General features: G+C 41.1%; 1 protein-coding gene across 1 annotated transcript in view; it reads right to left on the reverse strand.

Annotated features, from left to right (window-relative positions):
* SNTB1 (syntrophin beta 1) overlaps positions 1 to 21255 on the reverse strand; it is a 189555-nt gene that overhangs the window by 42400 nt on the left and 125900 nt on the right. Inside the window, exon 3 of the mRNA XM_036436887.2 lies at positions 16723 to 16930. Within this exon, the coding sequence (XP_036292780.1) occupies positions 16723 to 16930 (208 nt within the window). The remainder of the gene's footprint in view (positions 1 to 16722; positions 16931 to 21255) is intronic.

The following is a 21255-nucleotide window of genomic DNA, read 5'->3' on the forward strand; positions in this document are numbered from 1 at the left end:
CTGTGTGCCCATCAGGCAGATCCCAAAGGCTTAAGACCAGCAGAACCCTAAATTCCTGAAAAAGTCGTGGTTCTACCTATTTACATACAAAATAATTCAAACTAAAATTTAAAATCAACCTTCTAACAGAAAATACATTGCATGCTAGAATTGAAAGAGTTTCCAACAGCAAAATTCTTCATTAGAATTTGAAAAAAATTCAAATTCAAATGTATTAGTTCCCCAAAGCTAAACCTTTCTCTTTTTTGGAGGAGCATCACTTTCCTGATGCTTAGAACTACCCACTGGGTGACCCATCTGCACACCAGTCTAAAGCCATCCAACTGTCATTACCTCCCTCTCCTCTCCTACCTGCCCCTCCTCATGGTTTTCAAAGTCCTCCTTAATCTGGCTTTGTGTCATCTCACCAGGGAGAGTTTAACTAATTCTCAATGGGAACACAGGGCTTGTCTGGCCTTTTATTATTTTTTTTCATTGGTTCCCTCAAACCTCATGCCAATCCTTCATTTTCACCCTAGCATGCTTGCTCCTAACAATACCCCTTCTAAGAAGGGCTCTGCCCTACTTTATGCCATCCCTTCTCTTCCATGAATTTCTTCCAAAAATGCTTCTCCAACGTGGCATTAGCTGCAGAAGCACTTAGTATTTTCTCTGTGCCAAGCATCCAACCAGATGCAATGGATACAGCAGCAAAGACACACAAGGTCCCCACTCCCAGGTGCTTAGTATGAGGAACATTAAAAAAAAAAAAAAAAGATAAGCAATCACTCCAAGTTGTGAAAGATATAACATTAGCTTCCTTTAGCTACTGTAACCAGTGACCACAAACTTGGCGGCTTAAAACAATAGAATTAATAAATTAATAACAGTGGCTTCCATTAAGCTGCCATATTTTGGGGCTCTAGTTTACAACATGCTTTCCCATGCATCCTTACTGCTACTGACAAGGATGGATGCAGGAGCTCAGAGACTCTCGGTGGGTCACCCAAGAAGAAAGAGCTCACAAGAGACGGGTGAGGATCAGAACTGAGTCCTCTGGGCTCAGCATCCACTGTTTATCCATGGGATGTGGGCACTGTCCTTTCCCAGATAGCTCAGTGCTGTGGGAATGCAGTGCAGTATCATGCAAAGCCATTTACCCTTTCTTTGCCTTCATTTCCTTTCTCATCTCTAAAATGAGGCATTTGCAACAAGTTTAAGAGAGTCACCTTGTTAGACGTGGAATAGCTATCTTTAGTAGCATGCATGAGTTTACAGTCATTTTCTCAGCTCCTTAACCAGTTCAGCCAATCTGCCTGGGACTAGGAGCCAGTCACAGTGACAGGCACCCTGGGTATAGGAAAGCGTTAGGAACAATTCCTTCTCTGGCACGCTCTATCTCCAGGAATGTGCTGGGGGAACTTTGGTGTACAACTGTCTTTTGAAAAATTGCTTCCAAGGCCAGAGCAGCATGCCCTTTTGTACCATGGCTCTGAGTTCTGCCTCCTGGAAAACACACACACACACACACACACACACACACACACACACACACAACACAAGATGGTACAACACTGCCTTGAAATGTCACCAATGTCATAGTGGTCAGTGTCACATGGCCATATCTGAATGAAGGTCTTAAGTCTACAGTTACTAAACAGCAGATCAGGAACTTAGCTTCTCTTTGGTAATAAAAGCTATTACCTGACTCTTCAAACATTTTGACTTTCCTCCCTATTTCACAGTCCATAAAGCACCTCTCTGGTGTGGAGGCATTTTTTATTTCAGAGGAGATATAAGACAGCATGATTTTTCCACCTCTTGATTGCTTATCGCTTCCCCAACCCCCAACCCCCAAGCAATGGCACAGTGATTCTGCAACACAGCTTTTCTAATCGGTCGGTCAGTTCTGTGAAGATGCCAGTGCACTGGGTGGGGTCTTCCTGCCCTGCTCCCAGGCCATCTCATTGTGAGTCTGGCATTAGCTGTGACAGAGCCCGGGCTAATGTGTATACCCTGCAGCTTATTAGCTGCACATTAGCATGAGAGCCAAGAGCCTGTATGATGGGTACAACAAAATGCTGGGGCCTGAGGCAGAGCTTCAGCGAAGTCCCATCCGATGCAGAGGTCAGCAGCCTGGCATCAGACCCACAGCATACATGGAGCCCCTTGCGCTCAAAGTGGCCACTGGGCAAGCTGGCAATTACGGGGCCTCATTAAAAACCGAGGGGAGCCGAAACTGGTTTGGCTCAGTGGATAGAGCATCGGCCTGCGGACTGAAAGGTCCAGGTTCAATTTCAGTCAAGGTCATGTACCTTGGTTGCGGGCACATCCCGGTGGGGGATATGCAGGAGGCAGCTGGTCGATATTTCTAGCTCTCTATCCCTCTCCTTTCCTCTCTGGAAAAAAAAAATCAATGAAATATATAAAACAAAACAAAAAACTGAGGGGAGCAATATCCCTTCTCAGGACCCCGTGGGCTTCATACCTTTCACTCACATGAAGAATGTATTGGATTTATCACCAAAATAAAGAGAAAGTAAAACATCCAAGTGGCATTATCAAATTGCCAGGGATCCGAGTAGAAGTTTAAACATGTATTGTTACATTCAAATATTCTCTTTTAGCCCCTACATAACACAAGCTGGTTTAACTCTAGTGAAGATAAAAGGATTACAGCATGTATTTCTCCCTTCCTTCCTTCCTTCCTTCCTTCCTTCCTTCCTTCCTTCCTTCCTTCCTTCCTTCCTTCTTCCTGTTTTCTTCTTTTCTTCCAACTACTTTCTTTCTTAACTGAATGCAATAATAAACAGCCCTTAAAAAACTAACTGTTCATCCCACAGCAGAGCCTCTTAAATCCTCCCCGGGAATGCTTTCTTTGGCTCACAAAGACTGCCCACCTGCCTCCCACCTCCTTTTCCTGGAGGACAACAACCCTCAGTGAGAGTGGGAAAAGTATATTAGTAAAGAAAGGCTTCCTCAGTCAGACCTCCAGGTCTGTCATAGTGCAACGTAATTATTTAATAGGCCATTATGGATAGGACCTCCATGCTATTACTAACAGTCTCTCTTTTATTTACGGTTAAAACAATGAGGTCAGAGACTACCAGCTGTTAGTGATTTTAGAGATGATGACCCCGACCCATCATGGGTACTTAAAATGTGCTTGCTTTTTATAGGAGTGGTTTGAATAGAAAGAAAAAAACACCACCACCACCAAAAACCCTCCATGTTTAAAATGACAGAGCATGCAGTGCTCACATTTTCATAAAACTACTTAAAAAATCAAAGGTCAAACCAATCATACCCACTCTGAGGATCAGCCGTTTTGTCAGCACAATTCAAAGAGCAGTTTTTATTCTTAACGATAGCACCTTTTTTGGGGCAAAATCCCAAAGCGCTTTGCACCGTGATAACCATGAGGCATGGTGTGCACCGTGATAACCATGAGGCACGCAGGACACCTCTCCTGGTGCCTGGGTTCTTCCTCAAGTGGAATGTGGCTCTTGCAGAACAGCTGGCCGACCCCTTTCACCGGGGCACACAACTTTTGCTCAGACATGTGCTCTCTCATCAAGAGAGCAGGCCTCAGCTGGGCGCTGGTAGTTGGTGTAGAATCAGTGTGTTCTCAGGAGTGTTAAAGGACATAATGCACATGAAATCGTGCTAAAAAGCACTAAGCAAATATTTCATTGTTGCTATGGAATGGTAGTTAACCCCTCCCCCCAAATTTATACGTTGAAGATCTAATGCCCAAAGTGATGTTATTAGGAGGCAGGGCCTTTGGGAGGTGATTAGAACGTGAGGGCAGAACCCAGGTGAATGTCATCAGGGATCTTATAAGGGAGATCCTAGAAAGTTCTCTCTCCCTTTCCCCTCCGTGAGGACACAGCAAGTTCACAGTCCTGAAGACAGCCCTCACCCGAGCATGCTGGCACCCTGACATTCCAGCCTCCAGAACAGTGAGCAAACCATTTCTGTTGTAATACATTTCTGTGGTATTTTGTTAGAGCAGCATAAACTGATTAAGACAATTGTTTATTGTAACTTGTGTAATTCTTTGAGTTGGGATATCAAAGAAGAACATTTTTTTGTAAGAGAGATTAGACTATTATTCACTTATCAATTGGCTTTGGTAAAATGCATAAAATTCTAGACTATATTTCATAAAAAGGAATATGTTTCAGGTCTCTTAAGATAGCCCTGAGCTCACAGACTGATATATACTGGGTGAAGATAGACTTAATATGTAAAACTCACTAGAACTAATAGTAAAATAGAATAGAGCACCTTGCCCAGTGAGAAGCACTCAAAAAAATGTTGAATTGTTTTCCATCAAGAATTTATGGCATTAAAAATTTTAAGGCTTCACTTTCCTTTTGCAGTTTGGATGTGGTGCCCCTAGTGGTCAGCCTTAGTTGGCACAACAGCATGCCCAAACACTCCAAGGCTCCAGGTACCTAGCTCTGAGAGTCTGGAGTTATTGTCTACAGGGGGTGGAAGATGCTGAGCTGAGCCAATCAGGTTGAAAGTGAAAAATAGAATGCAGTTGGACCAAGGGGGATGCCCATGTGGCTCTAAAGTTAATTTTCATACATTGCTTAGAAATTGTCTTAGAAGGCAATTCTAAAAATGAAATACAGCAGCGTCTGGATGAAGGTACAATTGCCCAAGGGGGTTGTTAAGAAAGGCAGTATCACCTGAAAATAGATATATTGTGTGTTAGAGCCACCCAAGATGAATGGCTGCTCTTAAATGAGGTCATGCATTTGGCGCCTAAACCTTTGCACATGCTATTCCTGATACCATGTTTTCTACCTGATGTTTAAGATTCACCTTAATACCTTTCATATCCTCCTAGGCCAAGTTAGCTGATATCATCCTATGAGCCTTTATGGGATTTAATATAGAAATTATAGCCTGGGTGGATCTGTATGTGAAATTCTTAGTTTCAGTGTCTATCTTCTCCATTTGTTAGTGAATTTCTTGAGAACATCTTGGTATTTCTGGTCCACTGCTTTGCCCATTATAAATAATTATCTAATCTAAAATCGCTTCCCTAGCCCCTTACATCAACATCTCTCATTCCTTTTCTAGCACTTCTCACTATCTAAATTTTGTGTTTCTCTGTATATTATCTATCTCCTCTGCTAAAGTGTCAGCTCCAATGAAGAAAGGAACCTGACTGGCTGTTCACTGTTATATTCCCAGTACTTAAATCTGTCTGGGGTGTATTATGTACAATTAATTCCTTCACTGACTGAGTGAAGGAATTATAGGTGCTCAGTAAAGTTTCTCAAATGAACAAGCCAATAACCAATCATACATTTGTTGTTTAAAAATCACTTGATAATTTATAGTAAAAAAGAAATGCATCCCCTAAAAGATTATGGGAAAGTAAAAAACAGATTTCCTGTGACCATTCTATTTTGAACTTATAGCTATTGAATTCTGGATAAAGCTACCTTTCAACCTAGTTTTACTCAATCTAAAACCTTGAAGCTTAAAATGAGGAGGGGGGTGTGTGGAACAATGTGGGAGTGGTCAAATGATGAAATAACACATACCAGGTGAAGTTGACTCCTACACTTTAAGGTCCACTTTCTCAGAATAATATCAAGGGTGAAGCTTCCAGAAATTTGAATGCCTGCCAGCTATTTTTAAGGTCCTTGTTTGTTACAAGAAAAGTTTAAACATAAAATGGAGAAAGCAATAAAATACAAGTCTATGGGCTGGTTTCTACAAAATTATCATAAATCTTAAATTCCTACTTGTTTTTTCAACTTCTAATCTCTTTCAGTGAAATGGAAAATAAGAATCATGCGTATATTATTTTATACCTTTGCTTAAAATTCATGTTTATACATTTAGTTACAATTACTTTACTTAATCAAGTTTATATAAACTTTAAAGAGGTGTTTTTAATAAGCTATAGTTGATTAAATATGGAATTACTTCTACAAGTTGAATAATAAGATTTTAATTAAAATTATACATCTATATGCATTGTACATATAGATGTATAATTTTATATATGTACTGTTTTTAATGAGATTGATTTACTTCAACTTACAACATCTTTCCATGCATCATGTAATATGCTACTTTATTAGGACTTTTGCTGTGAAATTAAGCAATGGATAACATATGATTTAGTTAAATCTTTCCACTTTTTAAAGAAAGTTACTGCATAGTTGTCATACAATATTATATTAGTTTCACATATAAAACAGTGATTCAACTTTTAAATACCTTATAAAATGACCATCATGGTAAGTCTAGTCACCATACATAGTTATTAAAATACTAGGGGCCTGGTGCACAAATTTGTGCATGTGTGGGGTCCTTCGGCCTGGCAGGAGAATTGGCTGACCAGGGCCATCTGGCAGGAGCTTGGCCAGCCAGGGGGAGAGACCACAAAAGGTTGGCTGTGGGAACACACTGACCACCAGGGGGCAGCTCCTGCATTGAGTGTCTGTCCCCTGGTAGTCAGTGCGGATCATAGCTACCGGCCAGTCATCTGGTCATAACGGTCAGTGCCCCTAATTAAACATTCAAGTATTGCATGTTTTAAAAAACCCTTGCGGCATATCGGTTGAAAATCGCTGACTGATTGATATTAGCTGCAGAGTATCTTGGTGTGTGTGGTGTGTCTGTGTCCAGAGACCTGAGTTAATGTTCACCTGAAATTCTTGTGAAGCACAGACATGCCTACCTGCTCCATCATCACTGATGGAGTCCCCTGACACGGTTTTTCCCAATGCCTCTGACAAGAATCCAATTTGGGTGATTTAGATTTCTCCTTTTTCCATTGCCATTAGTGGAGGTGCAATTGAACAGAAAGAAGCCCTGCCAGTAGACAAAAACAAACAAAAAAAGAAACAAAAAAACCTAGGGAAAATGAGTTATAGTAAAGAGTCTAGGAAACCCAACTAAGAAGAATCAGACAAGTTACAGTTTATATAAGATTTAGTCTGTCTGTATGCAGAGCAGAAAATGAGTGAACAAACAGCAAAGAGTGGTGAGGTAGAGAGGTGATAGAGGTAGGAGAGAGGTAAGTGAATTATACAGCCACATGTTTTTGGAACCATAATTAAGTTGTCTGGCAAATAAGTGCAATGATAAGTATTGCCAATGCTATTTTAGAAGTCTTTAAGGAAAGGAGGAAAATGTCAGTTTTACTTAGGGCAAGGGGCCTTAGCCAATGGACCACTATGACCAGGAACCAACTCCAATCCCAACTTTTTCCTCCTACTGATGCTCCCAAGGATTCACTCTATAATTCTCTTTTCACTTTCCTAGAGATCTCTTCCACTCTTTGACTCTCCCTCTCTACATGGTACTCCAAATACCTATCCCTAACTTTGATTTTAGCAGAGTTTTAGACCAGTAGTCCACCAATTTCCCAGTGGTGAAACAGCAATAAAAGGATCACACATCCATTATTCTGAATAGTTTTTATGATGCTTTATAAGCATAATTAGGTGCTCCTTGGTACAGTGCATTATGCCCTGGAGAATCACAGACACAGGAGTTTTAGTCTCATACCTAATGTAAACTAGCTGCATGACTATGGTCAAGTGACATAAAATTACCAATTTATATTTTATTGTTTTTTTTTCTATATATTCTAGCTTAAAGCTCTTATAGCAATCTATGGTACTTAAAGCTCATGGAATAAATGAGACATGCATCTGAGCTGTGTTACTGGAGCAACAGAGCAACTGGGCTTAGAAGCCACATTTTCTGATTTCTAATCTAGTGCTCTTTTTATTAAAAAGAATGATAACTTTAGCGAAAATAAAGAACAGCCACTCAAAGTCCATCACACCCACCCTCCATCTCACTCAAATTGAGACACTTGACATTTTCAAGTAAGGAAATCCCTGAATTAATACCAAGTTCATGGTCTGAGAGTTCTTACATGAAGAGTTGATTGCTTAGAACAAAGAAATGAGACTCAGGTGCCTGGACCTGACCACTGTGAACACATAATGTAAAACTGTAATCTATTTCCAGAAAATGTGTTGCAGTGTCTACAAGTTCTGGCTGACATCACTGGCCCACTGAGTCATTCATTTGACATACTTAGGCTGCCCACCTAATATTTCCCAGACACTGCCTAGGCACTGACGCTATAGACCTAAATCGTCTCTTTTCTCTGGAAGGTTACAACCTGCATGTTAAGAAATGGATCAAAGAATATTTTGGGGCCTCTCCTGACTCGTTAAGAAAGGAATATAAGTAGGAGTAATTCTGAGAGTCCTGTTTAACCTCTATACTCCGTGAATACCCCCCACTTTTATCTCAACACAGACCATATATAAATGTGGATGTTCTTAACTCAGATTCTAGAACTCTAGATACACCTATATTTCTTTCCCTAATTCTCGGTCAAATCAATTTAAAGAATTTCAAATTGACTCATTTGATACCAGGGAATTGATTCAGTTTATAGGACCTGAAAATACCAACTTGAATGAGTTTCAAGATTGAAAGGGGAAATGTGTTAATTTGCATGGCATTTGTAATATGAAAGCCTAGTCCTGTTAGAATAAAAGGTCCAAGCTAACATTGTAACAATGCAAAGAGAATTTCAAAGCCTTAAAAAATAATTATCCCATGGTGTGAGGGAGGAAGGAGTAAGTACCAGGGTGAGGTACTAAAATTTGAATACAGTTGTAACTAAAGGTAAACTTGATCACAGAGATATCTTTATTTCTCTGCCACGTAAAGGTCCCATGACATCTGCTGGAATTACCCTCCCCCGATGTGAACACACCAGTGACTTTAGTAGATATTGTTGGTCCTCTGCCAAAATTCCCTGTACTAGGTGGGTGTATCCAACCCTCACCTCATGAAGATATTGGCTGCTCACAGGTTAACCCTTCTCCTTCTCTAAAGAATTGCCCTTGGCTTATGGGAGTGGCCACAGCTAATGGCTGACTTATGGGGCACCAAATCCTGACTTCCTTGGCTTGAGGTTGGAGAGAGTTCTGTGCTGCCACTCACAGGCTGAGCTCCCTGTGGGATTGGGCTGAGGCTAGATTTTAGCTGATACCACTTCTATGCCTAGTGTCCTAGCTGTCTATGCTGCTTCTCTCACTTCCTTACAGGTTTCTCCTAAGAGTAGCTTCATTAATTCAATCAAGTGGCCATCAGACTGAGGTGGGTCTGATGCCATGGCAGCTGACAATTCTAAGCCTGTAAATGCGTTAAGGTTACAAAATCGAAACCAAGGACAGCCCACCACAAACAGCCGATTAATACTTTCCTAACATTGCATCTGCATTTTCTCTATTTGAGCTCTTGTCTGTGCTAACTTCCTGTTTGGTGCTACCCAAAGGGAGTCCATTTTTGCCCAAACTCAAGATTTTCAATATGCCTCAGTTTGTCTGTTAACAGAGTCCTCCCCAAGAAGCCTCCAACTGAGACTGGGCCTCTAAAGAATTCAAAGACATTACATCAATGGATTACCTGTTTCATAAAGGAAGGACAATCTATAATGACCCACAAGATAAGACAAAGTTTAGCAAAGTCTGCTAGTCATACAAACAGGCATAGAGCACTTTTTATCTCAGGTCTTATAGTCTTCTCAAAATAAATAAATAAATAAATAAATAAGTAAATCGAATCATACCCATTTGTAATATACATATCCGTGTCTCTCCTCCATGGGCAGCTCTGATGTTTCCACCTTGGTGAGAATGACTCACGTAACTAAATTGCACTGTGAACTCATGTAGAAAAAATTGGCATATTTTCGTGTTTTCATTATGTCTGCCGCTGCCATCTACCCACCCATGCACTCCAGTGTTAAATTCCAATTTTTATTGGAGAGACTGCAAGATGGGGGAAATCTGAATTATATTCACATTGGCTCATTTTCTTTAAACGCAAACAGTTGCCAGGTTTTTTTGGGTCTTGCCCCATCTCAGAGGTGACGCATGCAGGAACTTGATGACTGCCTTTTAAAGCCATAAGGCAGGTCTATTAGCACTTAATTGCATTAACAGCCTTTGTTTCCCAGGTTTCCCAGCAGAGCAAAGAGTCTTTATTTAGGTCTGATGTAATTCAGGGTAGCCTGGACAGTGGTGCTATTTCCGTTTTTCAGGTGGGAGTTCCCTCAGCTCAGAGACTATTTTTGCCCTGGAAGAAGTGGTGGGGAATTCCGACTTGGGTGATTTGTAGGCAGATGGCGGAGCTGATCTTTAAAGAGGCTCCAGGAATATCATTCCATTAATTATACTGCCAAGACCTTGATTACCAGCAGCCTGTTTCACTCAGGCCAGGGCTACGTTACACTCACACTTGGGATTCTTCTGCTGCAGGTGGGCAATGTGGCCAGAGTGTGAAATTACTGGGTTGGTTATATTTAGCTGGAATTCTTTGGGGATGAATTGCTATTACTGGGTCTGAAATTAATGACAGTCTAGTGAATTATGTGAGAATATAGAAATAGATTCATGGATATAGATAAGATAGATATATATGTTCATAGAGATGGGTGAATAGAGATAAATATAGATATACCTAGATGGATGAAAGGATACATAGATATGGATGGTAAGATAAATGAATGGACAGGTATAGATATAGGAAAATATATATACATAGATGAGGAGATGGGGAGAGAGAGGAGGACAGGGAGAGATGGGAGTGATGGGGGGAAAAGGAGGGAAAAGAGAGTGAATAGATAGACAAGAGATAGAGAGGTGGAGGTAGCACTCCTGGCTTTGCACAGTAGTGCTGGACAATAAAAATGATGGTGCAAGCTGAAACCATACTATGTCGTCTTAACAATCCGTGGGAGAAGTTAATATTGTTCCGTGGCCTTTGAAAATATTTATTAAAATTGTTTTAGTGCCAGTTATCAATGCATAGGAAAGTGAAAAAGTAACACTAATGTTTAGTACTATAATCCATAATTTAAAACATTAAAAAGGTGGAGAATTAAACTGCCTATTTCCTTGTCAAAACCTTCTCAAGCATAGTCTGAACTGTGCTGGTCACCTGCTCCTCAACGCTACAATGTGAGCATCTTTTCCAGGCCTGGGAAAGTTGTTATCCTCCTTTCTGAGCTTGCATCAGCAAGTGGCAGTTTCTACTCTGTGTTTTCAATGATGGGAAATATTTCTAAGAGGTTCTTTCATATGACGTTTTCCACGGGCATCACTTCTTCTGGGGCAGTGGTCGGCAAACTGCAGTTCTATTGACTAATGAGTTTGCTGACCACTGGGATAGGGACATCACAAGGAACAACAAAAGCTTGTAATTATTGGAATCAAGAGTCTAGGTCAGCCGAAACCGGTTTGGCTCAGTGGTAGAGCGTCGGTCTGCGGACTGAAGGGTCCCGGGTTCGATTCCGGTCAAGGGCATGTACATTGGTTGCGGGCATATCCCCTGTAGGGGTGTGCAAGAGGCAGTTGGTCGATGTTTCTCTCTCATCGACATTTCTAGCTCTCTATCTCTCTCCCTACTCTCTGTAAAATATCAATAAAATATATTAAAAAAAAAAAAAAAAGAGTCTAGGTCAGTGGTCGACAAACTCATTAGTCAACAGAGCGGCAGTTGAACCACAGTTTGCTGATCACTGTTCTGGGGCATCTTCAGCCTTCCCTCTTCATTGTGTTTGAAGTTGCCTTTCACCACATTCTTCAGGCTATATATTAGGAGGCAGTTGAAGAGTATCAGTGTCTTCATTCCCATGGGCAGCTCTTCCTTCTATAATTCCAGGCACATTGTATTTAAACTTCACTTCCAGAGTTAAGCTCTTGCCATTTTGTTGCATTTCATCTTAGTGAAACATTCTGGGCTTGGGAGTTCGAAAGAAGGGCTCACACTCTGGCTCAGCCACTTAACTAGAGGAGTGATATTAGCAAAGGAACTCGGTTTTTCCAAGCTTAATTTATAGGACAGGGATGATTAAAGCACATGGCCTGAAACAGACCAGGCACACCATAGATACTAATTACCAGTTTCTTTCTCTCCGAGAACATCCTTGTAGGCACAGTGATATAAATGTCCTCCTTTGAAAGAACCTGAGGTAGATATGAGGGAAGCTGAGAACTGAACTTGCATCTTAGAGCTTCCAACTGGATTTTATTGTCCTGTGGTGTGTTTTCATTCTGACAAGAAATAGTTTGCAAGTTGAGATAACAAAGTTAAGCAAAGGCAATGCCTGATGAACCAATTTCAAAACAATCCAGCAATTCTGCCATGTCCCTGTTTATTATTTTTCTAGGTATCAAGAGAGTCAGGGCTTCATTTATCTTTCTCTTTTCTGTACCCAGACAGTTTAAACACCTTAATGGCAACTGTAAAATGATTAAATGAAAAACAATGATTTAAAAGTGTGTTTGAGACATGATGTATTTAATAATTCGGGGCAGGGATTACAGATTGGGGATGTTAATGGGAAAGACTTTATATTGGGCACCTGGCCTGTCTATAGTGAGGGCACTGACAGGAGAAAGCAGTACAGAACCCATCACTGTGTGTAGTTGAGAGAACCAGGAAGTCAAAGAGTCAGGAATATGGCCCCAGTTCAAAGGCCACTAACCCAACACTGACCTTGATACCATAGGGAGAGCATAGGACAGCTACTAGAATCAAGAAAAGAATAAAACATTGCAGTGAATGAGCTGCAGGAGATTCTTTTAAGTTAAAGAAAAGGAATAATGAGATCACAGCATGGTCCCTCTTCTCTAATTATTTCTGTATTTTTATTTAGAGTGTGACTTTAGATAAAATGCCTTCCATCCTCTGGGTCCAGATTCCTTCTTTTTAGAGAGAAGAGGTTGGGTTGAGTCACTGCCTTAGTTCAGGTTGCTATATCAGATTACCATAGACTTAAACAACAAACATTTATTTCTCACAATTTTGGAGGCTTGAAGTCTAAGATGAGGGTGCCAACATGGGTTCTTGTGAGGGTCCCCTTCCTGGTTTGTAGAAAGCTATCCTCTTGTTGTATCCTTACATGGTGGAAAGAGAGCGCTCTGGTCTCTTCAGCCCCTATAAGGGCACCAATTCCATTATGGGCACTCTTCTCTCAGACCTCATCTAAACCTAATTACCTCCCAAAGACCCCACCTCTAAATACCATCACATTAAGGATTAGGGTTTCCCCATATGGATCTCTGGGGACCCAAACACTCCACCAATAGCAATCACCCCTACATTTCCTTCTCTCTGACTTTGCATATGAAGGTTCCCTACTGGCCACTAGGTCAAAATCAAACCATCTGTCCAGCTTTCAAAATCTTCCATAAGTGGATGTCATCCACGATGCCAGAATTGCTTGTCACCTCCCTCAGAATGGACCATCACCTCCCTTTAGACAAGTCTATGGTTTGCCTTCCCTATGAGCTATACTAATCCATTACTTGCACTTTCTTTCTCTCCTCCTGCTCATTGGTCTCTCTTGGAGTGCACTGAACTCTCTCTGTTGACTCAAGAACTAGCCAATTTGTGGGAGCCATTCTTCCAGTCCCCAGACCATCTTACATCGAAGAATAATGTTAATAAAAAGTTTCCCCCCTGTGTAGTATACTAGTAGATGAGGTTTTAGGATTTGTATTTAATTGGAAGTTGTTTCATATCATTTTAGTTCATGTAAATGCCAGTTCTAAAAGCTCAAAATTAAATATAATATGTACAAATCTTGTTCCAGAGCCACTGTTATTAATCTACAAATCAAAGGTTACCAATACAGAAAAAGACAAAGGACATCAACATATGGCAAACTGCAGCTGAAGTATAGGATCATACTTTATATTTTTTTCCAAATGCCAAGCAAATTCATTGATATTTGTGATGATATAAGAAAGCCACAGTATTAAGGATTTGCCATTCATTGTAACATATTGCTAAAAACCATCACTATGTCTCCACACTAGGATTCAGTATTAAATGTTGATTCAAAAAAAAAATTCTAGTTTGAGTTGGTTACCACATACTTGATTTGTGGTAATTGTTTGAGCTGTTTTGAAGATGAAGGCAGTAAAATCTGGTCTTGCTTCTGATAACTGTCCATGATAAGTCATTATTTCTTTTACGGATATAATGCATAATATAATTTAAAGAAACATCTAGTAAGACTATCTAAAATGATATCAAAAGAAAAGAAATATTCTAAAAACAGGAAGAGCTTTTTATGCATTTTATTATTGCTCCATGGAAATGCCAAATAATGTCTCTACTTACACTTTGGGATAAGCAAAAGTCACAAGCAGACCATTTACAAGTGAGAAAATGGAACCTATGGAAAATTTTTCAATATCACTAATATTGACCCAATGCAATTTTCAACTATCTAATCCAAACGGTAATGACTTTAAATGTAGTTTATATGAAAAGAGATGAAAGAAAAGGATCTTTGGGAATTGAGATCATCTCAGTTACTTAGAAGGTAGAGAAATGTGTTTTCTGGGCAGCCTTCCTTTGACCCCAGATCCAGGCTCTCCCCCTTCTCACCCTGCTGTGTGCCCTCTGAGCTGACCTTAACAGTATATCAATGGGGCCTTCGGGCCTCTGGCTCCCAGTTAACTTCAGCCAGTGGGAGACACCAATGAAAGATCAGTGGGCAGGGGTTGGCAGGGTGCTATTTCTCTCCCAAAGACCACAGCTTTTCGTGGGTGATCCTCTTCTACAGCTACAAGTCTTGCTGATTTCAGGTAACTGCTCCTTTTCCTGGCCATTGTAAGGTAAGGGGTGGTAGTGACTTCTTGCTATTGTTAGCTCTGGGGTACTTCTCCATCTCTTACTGGTTCCCCTTACCTTGGCCACACCTTCTAATTTATTCCTGTAATAAGTCCTTTCTGTTCATTCCTTTTGAGTTTGTCATTCGACTTCCACCACAATTCTGAAACCTATGGTACATCTCCAAGGACTCAAGACCTTAAACGAGGTAGAACATTTTTCTTTCTGATCAACTCATCGCTTTTTTCTTCTGTCATGAATGCCTGTTGCTTTTGCATCCCCAAGATCCATTTAGTCCTTTTCTTACACTGCAGCCTCATTTTCCATAAGCAAATCACCTCTCCTCATTCTCATCTCTCAGTGTACAAGGCTTGGATGAGGCTGATCTCAGCCCCAAACCAGGGCTAATCATGTGATCTAAGTCAGTCCAATTGGGTTTAAAATTAGGACTTCTGTTGGAACTATGGGGGCAAAGAGGCCTCTATTTACTTGGGATAGCCAACTGTGTGGAAAAACACAATCTGGAACTGTCAGGCCAAGGAAGAGGGCAGGTCTGAGTATAAACTAACAAAGTAGAAAAGGGTGCAAGAAGATGGAGAGGAAAACCTATCATTATCTGAACCCCTGGATCCGACCATGTCTGATGTTTACCCATAGACATGGTAAGTATTATATAATGCTCAAGCTGAGTTGAGCTTTCTATCACTTGACAATGAAAGATCCCTAATGGGCCTTCTTTAATGAAAACACATATATTTGGGAAGAGTACAAAGTGGAGAGGGCTATAGACTGTGACTTCTAAAATGAGATCATCCAGATGGGTAATATTGTGTTCCTCAAGAACCTTGACATTAAAAGTCTCTAGAGGCAACCTGTGGTTTCTGTTTGTTATGATTTCAGAGCTCCCACCACCTGTGCTGTCCCTTTATTCCTTTGAAATCTGTGAGAGATGGGACAATCCCAAACCAAACAGCTCACCGAGTGTTGAACTGTGTGGCTGAGCCCCACGCATGAACTGGTACAAACAAGGAACAATGCTGGAAACCAGCCGAACTCTGTGTTCAAGTATTATTTTCAAGTGCCATTTGACTGGGCCTTCTCAGGTGACATGGTTCACTGGCAGGAAAGCTGTTACTGTGACAATCATTATTCCCATTTACCGCCTATTAGAATGTGAGTCACTGGGAGGTCAGGCTGTCCCAAAAGCTCAGTGTTCCTGAGCACTCAAGGTCAAGTTCAAGGGACAGCAATCAGGTATAGGGACAATGGCAAAGGCTCAATCCTTTGAAATGAACAGAAGGGCTAATCCCCAGGAGATCACCGCAAAGTTGAGTTTTACTATCTTCCACATATCACATAGCTTGGGAAAAGAAATCAGAGTGACAGTGTTAACATGGCCCCAGGCCCTCCCCACAGCTGCTCTGCTCTTTTTTTTTTTTTTTATACATCCACCATTCCTGCCTAACACTATGCCTTGCACAAAATGGATGCTCATAAGGGATGACTTTCTAAGTCTGCTGGCTTAAGAATACAGATAAAATATACAACAATATATGAGAAGAGTCAGCATGCAGTTGCTGCTCAAAGACAACCTGGGTGATATTATTATTGCTATTATTTGTAAATTTATCAGCATTGTTGATAAGCAGGTTCAGCAAAACCCGCACAAACCCTTTTAATCAACAGTTTCAACTTCCTTACCTCCCAAGGCAACAGCTCTGTTGTGGGTTTATTTTCCAAGCCCTTCATGTGTAGATGTGAGAATCAACCTATCCTTCCATTTGCCCACTCATTCATTCATTCAGCTGACCACATATTTATTGGAGTATATGTGAGAAATCAAAGTTGATTAAGACGCAGACCTTGTAAAACACAAATGCAAACCTGTTGTATATCAACAAGAAATTTGAACAGTCTGTGACTGAGAGAATCAGCCTACCGAATAAGAACTGATTTCAGTGGTTGCCACAAGTGCTGTGCATACCTTGGGGGAAATGACCATGATGGGGCGAGGGGCGGGAGGGGTGTCTGCACTTTCCTTACCTTTTCTGCAAGCCAGCCAAGGTGCCTGATCTCTCGGCTCCCGGCAATGCCTGTTTTCCCCAGCTGCTCTCTGACCTCAGCAATCACTCGGGTCAGCAGGTCACTGACGTTGGAGTGGATGGCACTGAACCAGGCCTGGGCAGTGGCTGAATCCTTGCCCCTTAGGATCACTGTGTGCTTAGCATCTGGAGAGTGGATTTCAAGCTGCCTAGAGAAGCAAAGAGAGAAGGGTTACAAGGTTTTCTGGCATATCATGCTTCTTCCAATCCTGGGTCACAAAGTTGAATGAAATCATCACTCTTATCTTTAGACTTGATCAGTTTCACATGGTTTATCTTAATGGTCCGATCATTCATTCACTCATTCACATCCACAAAATTTTTTTAAGGGCCCAGGAATTAATTAGTGCAGGTACTCGGGGCATAGCCATCTAACCACCATATCACCTGAATTAAGAATGTCTAGTTTTCCTGTTATTGAGCTGATTGGCTGATTAGCAGTTTCATTTCAAGACTTCTAATCTATGAACTGATATTAATTTGCCTTATCTCTCAAACCACAGAGTATTTTAATCACATACTCATATCCTTGCTCCTGCTGGCAGAAAACAGATAGAAATATCTACCACATGCTCAGTATTAATTGTGAATATTTTAGAATCAATGATGATTAAACTTTGTATTCTTTAAGAATCCTGCCTGTGGCACATTTACCCACCACTAAATCAGACATGTGTAATGAGGGAGCAAGATGTCCTGGAAAGGTAAAACAATGGAAGATATATGCATTGAGAATGTTAACATTTAAAATCAAAGACCAAAGCTTAAGCCAGAACTCCAACTGATTTACATGAGATAGCATGAGAGACCTGAATACTGAAATTGTAGTAAAAAGAGGAAATTCTATTCAGGTACTTTTTATGTATAACTGTTTATTTTGAAGTACTTACTAGTATAGATTAAAATGGTGTTGCAAAAATAGTATAAAGATTTGGGCATACCCTTTCACCCAGTTTCTCAGATCATGGTTATATTTTATGTCACTTATATTTGATGTAACATGCTTGTATTTTATAATACAACTAGAGGCCCAGTGCACAAAATTCATGCACTCAGGGGAAGAGAGTTGGGGGAAAGGTTCCCTCAACCCAGCTTGCACCCTCTCACAGTCCAGGAGCCCTTGGGGGATATCCTACTGCTGCAGAGGCGGGAGAGGCTCCCACCGCCTCCTCCACTGCACTTGCCAGCAGTGAGCCCAGCTCAGGACTTCTGGCTGAGTGGTGCTCCCTCTATGGGAGCACACTGAATACCGGGAGCAGCTCCTGCATTGAGTGTCTGCCCCCTGGTGATCAGTGTGCATCATAGTGGCTGGTCATTCTGCTATTTGGTCAATTTGCATATTAGCCTTTTATTATATAGGATACCAGAGCCAGGAAACTGACCTGATACAATGTAAATATATGGGTCTATGGTATTCTGTGATGTGCAGATTCTTGTAATCACCACCGTGGTCAAGGAACAAGACTAGTCCATCACCACAAAGCTCTCCCTCCAGCGGCAAGTCTCCCCTCACACCCTCCATCCCAAACCCCTGGCAACCAGGAATCTGTTCTCCACATCTGTAATTTTTAGATAATTTTTATTTCAGGAAAAAACCCCACATTTTATTCATCCATGTACATATTAATATAATAACCACTGATTTATTCATGTTTGCATTAAAAAGATACAGGGATTAGGAAATTTGACACTGAATGGAATGGCCCATTTATTAATTTCCTTTCATCCCTTAATACTTAGACTGCCCCTCACGGAGTATTTATTATGTGCCAGGCAAAGTTTAAATATTTTTTATATTTTATGTAATTTTCCTAGTAGACTTCTGACATTATTATTCCCATTTAACAGAAGGAAAAAACCCTGAAATTTGGAGGAAGAGAGAGGTTTTTTACCCAAGGCCACCCAATTGGTGATACTGGTTAGGCTCAAAAGCTCCTGGATGAACTACCATGTCCCACTGACTCCTCTAGACTGAGGATCTCTAGTAGAAGAGCCCCCACTGTCCTCAACAGCGGTGAAGTCAGTACCTGCAATGTGTCCCAACGTGTCCTACTTAGCTCCTGAGTTCCAAAATAACAATTCTGCAGATCACCTGAAAATCTCAAGTCCCAAGTTACCTGGCCTCGTTTACATTTGAAGCCAACCTTTTAGAGTGAGTAGACCTTCTTACTCATAAACTTAAATGGGAGGAAAGGAATGATGTAGAAAGTGAAATGTCTCTGGGGGAGTTTTAGCAATAATTAGCCTTTTTTTTTTTTCTTGGTAAGTTTACAAAACAAGCCTCCACATTGAGACTCCCAAGTTTTGACGTGATGAAACAAGAGATTCTTTAGGTGGCATATGTCCTCATCCGAAGACAAAAAAAAGGCCATGCCTCATTCCTTTGAGGCACTTTACAAAGGAATGGGCTGTTCATCTGGGCGGGGTTTTCTTTTCCTCCTGAAATTCTTACTTGTTGGTCAAGTTTCATGGCCAAACACAAGCTGGGATTCTCGAGAAGCATTAATGAGAGCTCAGTGTGCTTTTCAAATTATTCCATCGATATCTATTGTTCTAGAAATTTAAAGCAGGCAAATATTGCTTTTACAATATTTTCTTTAGAAGACCTAGATTTGTTTGTAAAGAAATGAAAGCTTGGGCCTGGCTAGAGAGGCTCAATTGGTTGAGTGTCATACTGTGTATTGAAGGGTTTGCCAGTTCAATTCCTAGTCAGGACACATATCTGGGTTGTGGATTTGAGCCCCATTTGGGGTATATATTAAAGGCAACTGATTGATGTTTCTTTCTCATTAATGTTTCTCTCCATTCCTCTCTCTTGGCATGTTCTCAGGTGAGGAATTAGAAAGAAAGAAAAAAAAAAAGCTTGGAAAGCAGCCACTCCCCAGGTATCACATACATAAACAACTTACGTGAATAAAAAAGAAAAAAAATATTTTCTTTGTTGAGTTGCCAGCGTACCCCTGGGGGGAAACCAACTTATAAACAGAGGTATAGTGAAGAGGAGGCCCAGGTTTTCCACAGCACTTATCATTACTATTAATTTTAAGGAAGATTTTAAGTATAACATAGATAGACAAGTGCACAAATTATTGTGTACAGTTCAAATGGACTTTTGCAAAGGGAACTCCTTGATGGAACCATCACTCAGATCAAGAACTAGAATGTTCCAAGCATCCCTGAAGGTCCCTTTACATTTCCTTTCCAGTTGTTATAACCCCAAATAACTACTACTAGGATTTTCATCACCATGGGTTACTTTTGTCCCAGGCAAAATGAATGAGATTTTGTTTATTTTTATTTGTTACTAAAGGCCAGTGCATGAAATGGGGGGCAGGGGGGTAGGAAGGGAGGAGGGGGGGGTCCCTCAGCCTAGCTTGTACCCTCTTCAATCTGACACCACTTGAGGGATGTCTGATTGCCCATTTAGGCCTGATTCTACTGAACTCCTGGCTCACAACTACTTGCCTGCCTGCCTGCCTTCCTGATTGCCCCTAATTGCTTCTGCATGCCAGCCTAATCACCACCTAACCACTCCCCTGCCAGCCTAATTGATGCCTAACTGCTCCCTTGCCAGCCTGTTTGCCCCTTAGTGCCTTCCCCTTCAGGCCTGATCACCCCTAACTGCCCTCCCCTGCAGGCCTGGTCACCCCTAACTTCCCTCCTCTGCTGACCTGGTCACCCCTAACTGTCCTCCCCTGCATGTTTGATTGCCCCCAACTGCCCTCCCTTTCAGGCTTGGTCCCTCCCAACTACCTTCTCCTGCTGGCCATCTTGTGGAGGCCATCTTGTGTCCACATGGGGGCAACTATCTTGTGTGTTGGAGTTGTGGTCAATTTGCACATTACTATTTTATTAGAATTGTGGCTTGCAGTATAGTAAGGATCTTGGGCAATTTCTGAGGCAAAGTATATACAGCAGGCCTAGTACTTTTCAGTGATGGTTCTGAGTGTGCTCACAGACCAGTCATGGCAGCAACAGCATCACTAAAATGCAGTCTTGCTCCCTATGCTGGACCCACTGCATTAGGAATTCCAGGGGTGAGGCCTCGCAATCAGCCTTGAGGTAAATCTGCTGCAATTCAGGCTGAAGAAGGCTGCTTATAGGTTCATAGGAAAAGCACTGAGCTTGTTTGCTGGCTTCCCAGTGTCTGGAATAGCAATACTGAAAAGTGAGGTGACCTCCCCCCATTCAGTTTCAAAGAACATGGAGGACACAGAATAGAGAGGCATGTGGCTTTTTTTTAAACTATAAAAAGAAACACAAGTTCTTACTCAAAAGTATTCTTCAAAACCCTTGAATCATTTTTTAAAAAATCATTTAATTAAATACAGATGCTTGACCCCATCTGTAGAGTAAGATTTCTAGAGGGTGATGCCTGTGTATATGCTTTTAATGTTCCACAAATTATATAGATGAAGGATCATGGCAGGCCTCTCTAAACCTAAGCTCAAACCCCCAAAGAGCTATGCTTAGC

Source organism: Pipistrellus kuhlii, unplaced genomic scaffold, assembly GCF_014108245.1.
Source record: "Pipistrellus kuhlii isolate mPipKuh1 unplaced genomic scaffold, mPipKuh1.p scaffold_m20_p_14, whole genome shotgun sequence".
Classification (NCBI taxonomy): domain Eukaryota; kingdom Metazoa; phylum Chordata; class Mammalia; order Chiroptera; family Vespertilionidae; genus Pipistrellus; species Pipistrellus kuhlii.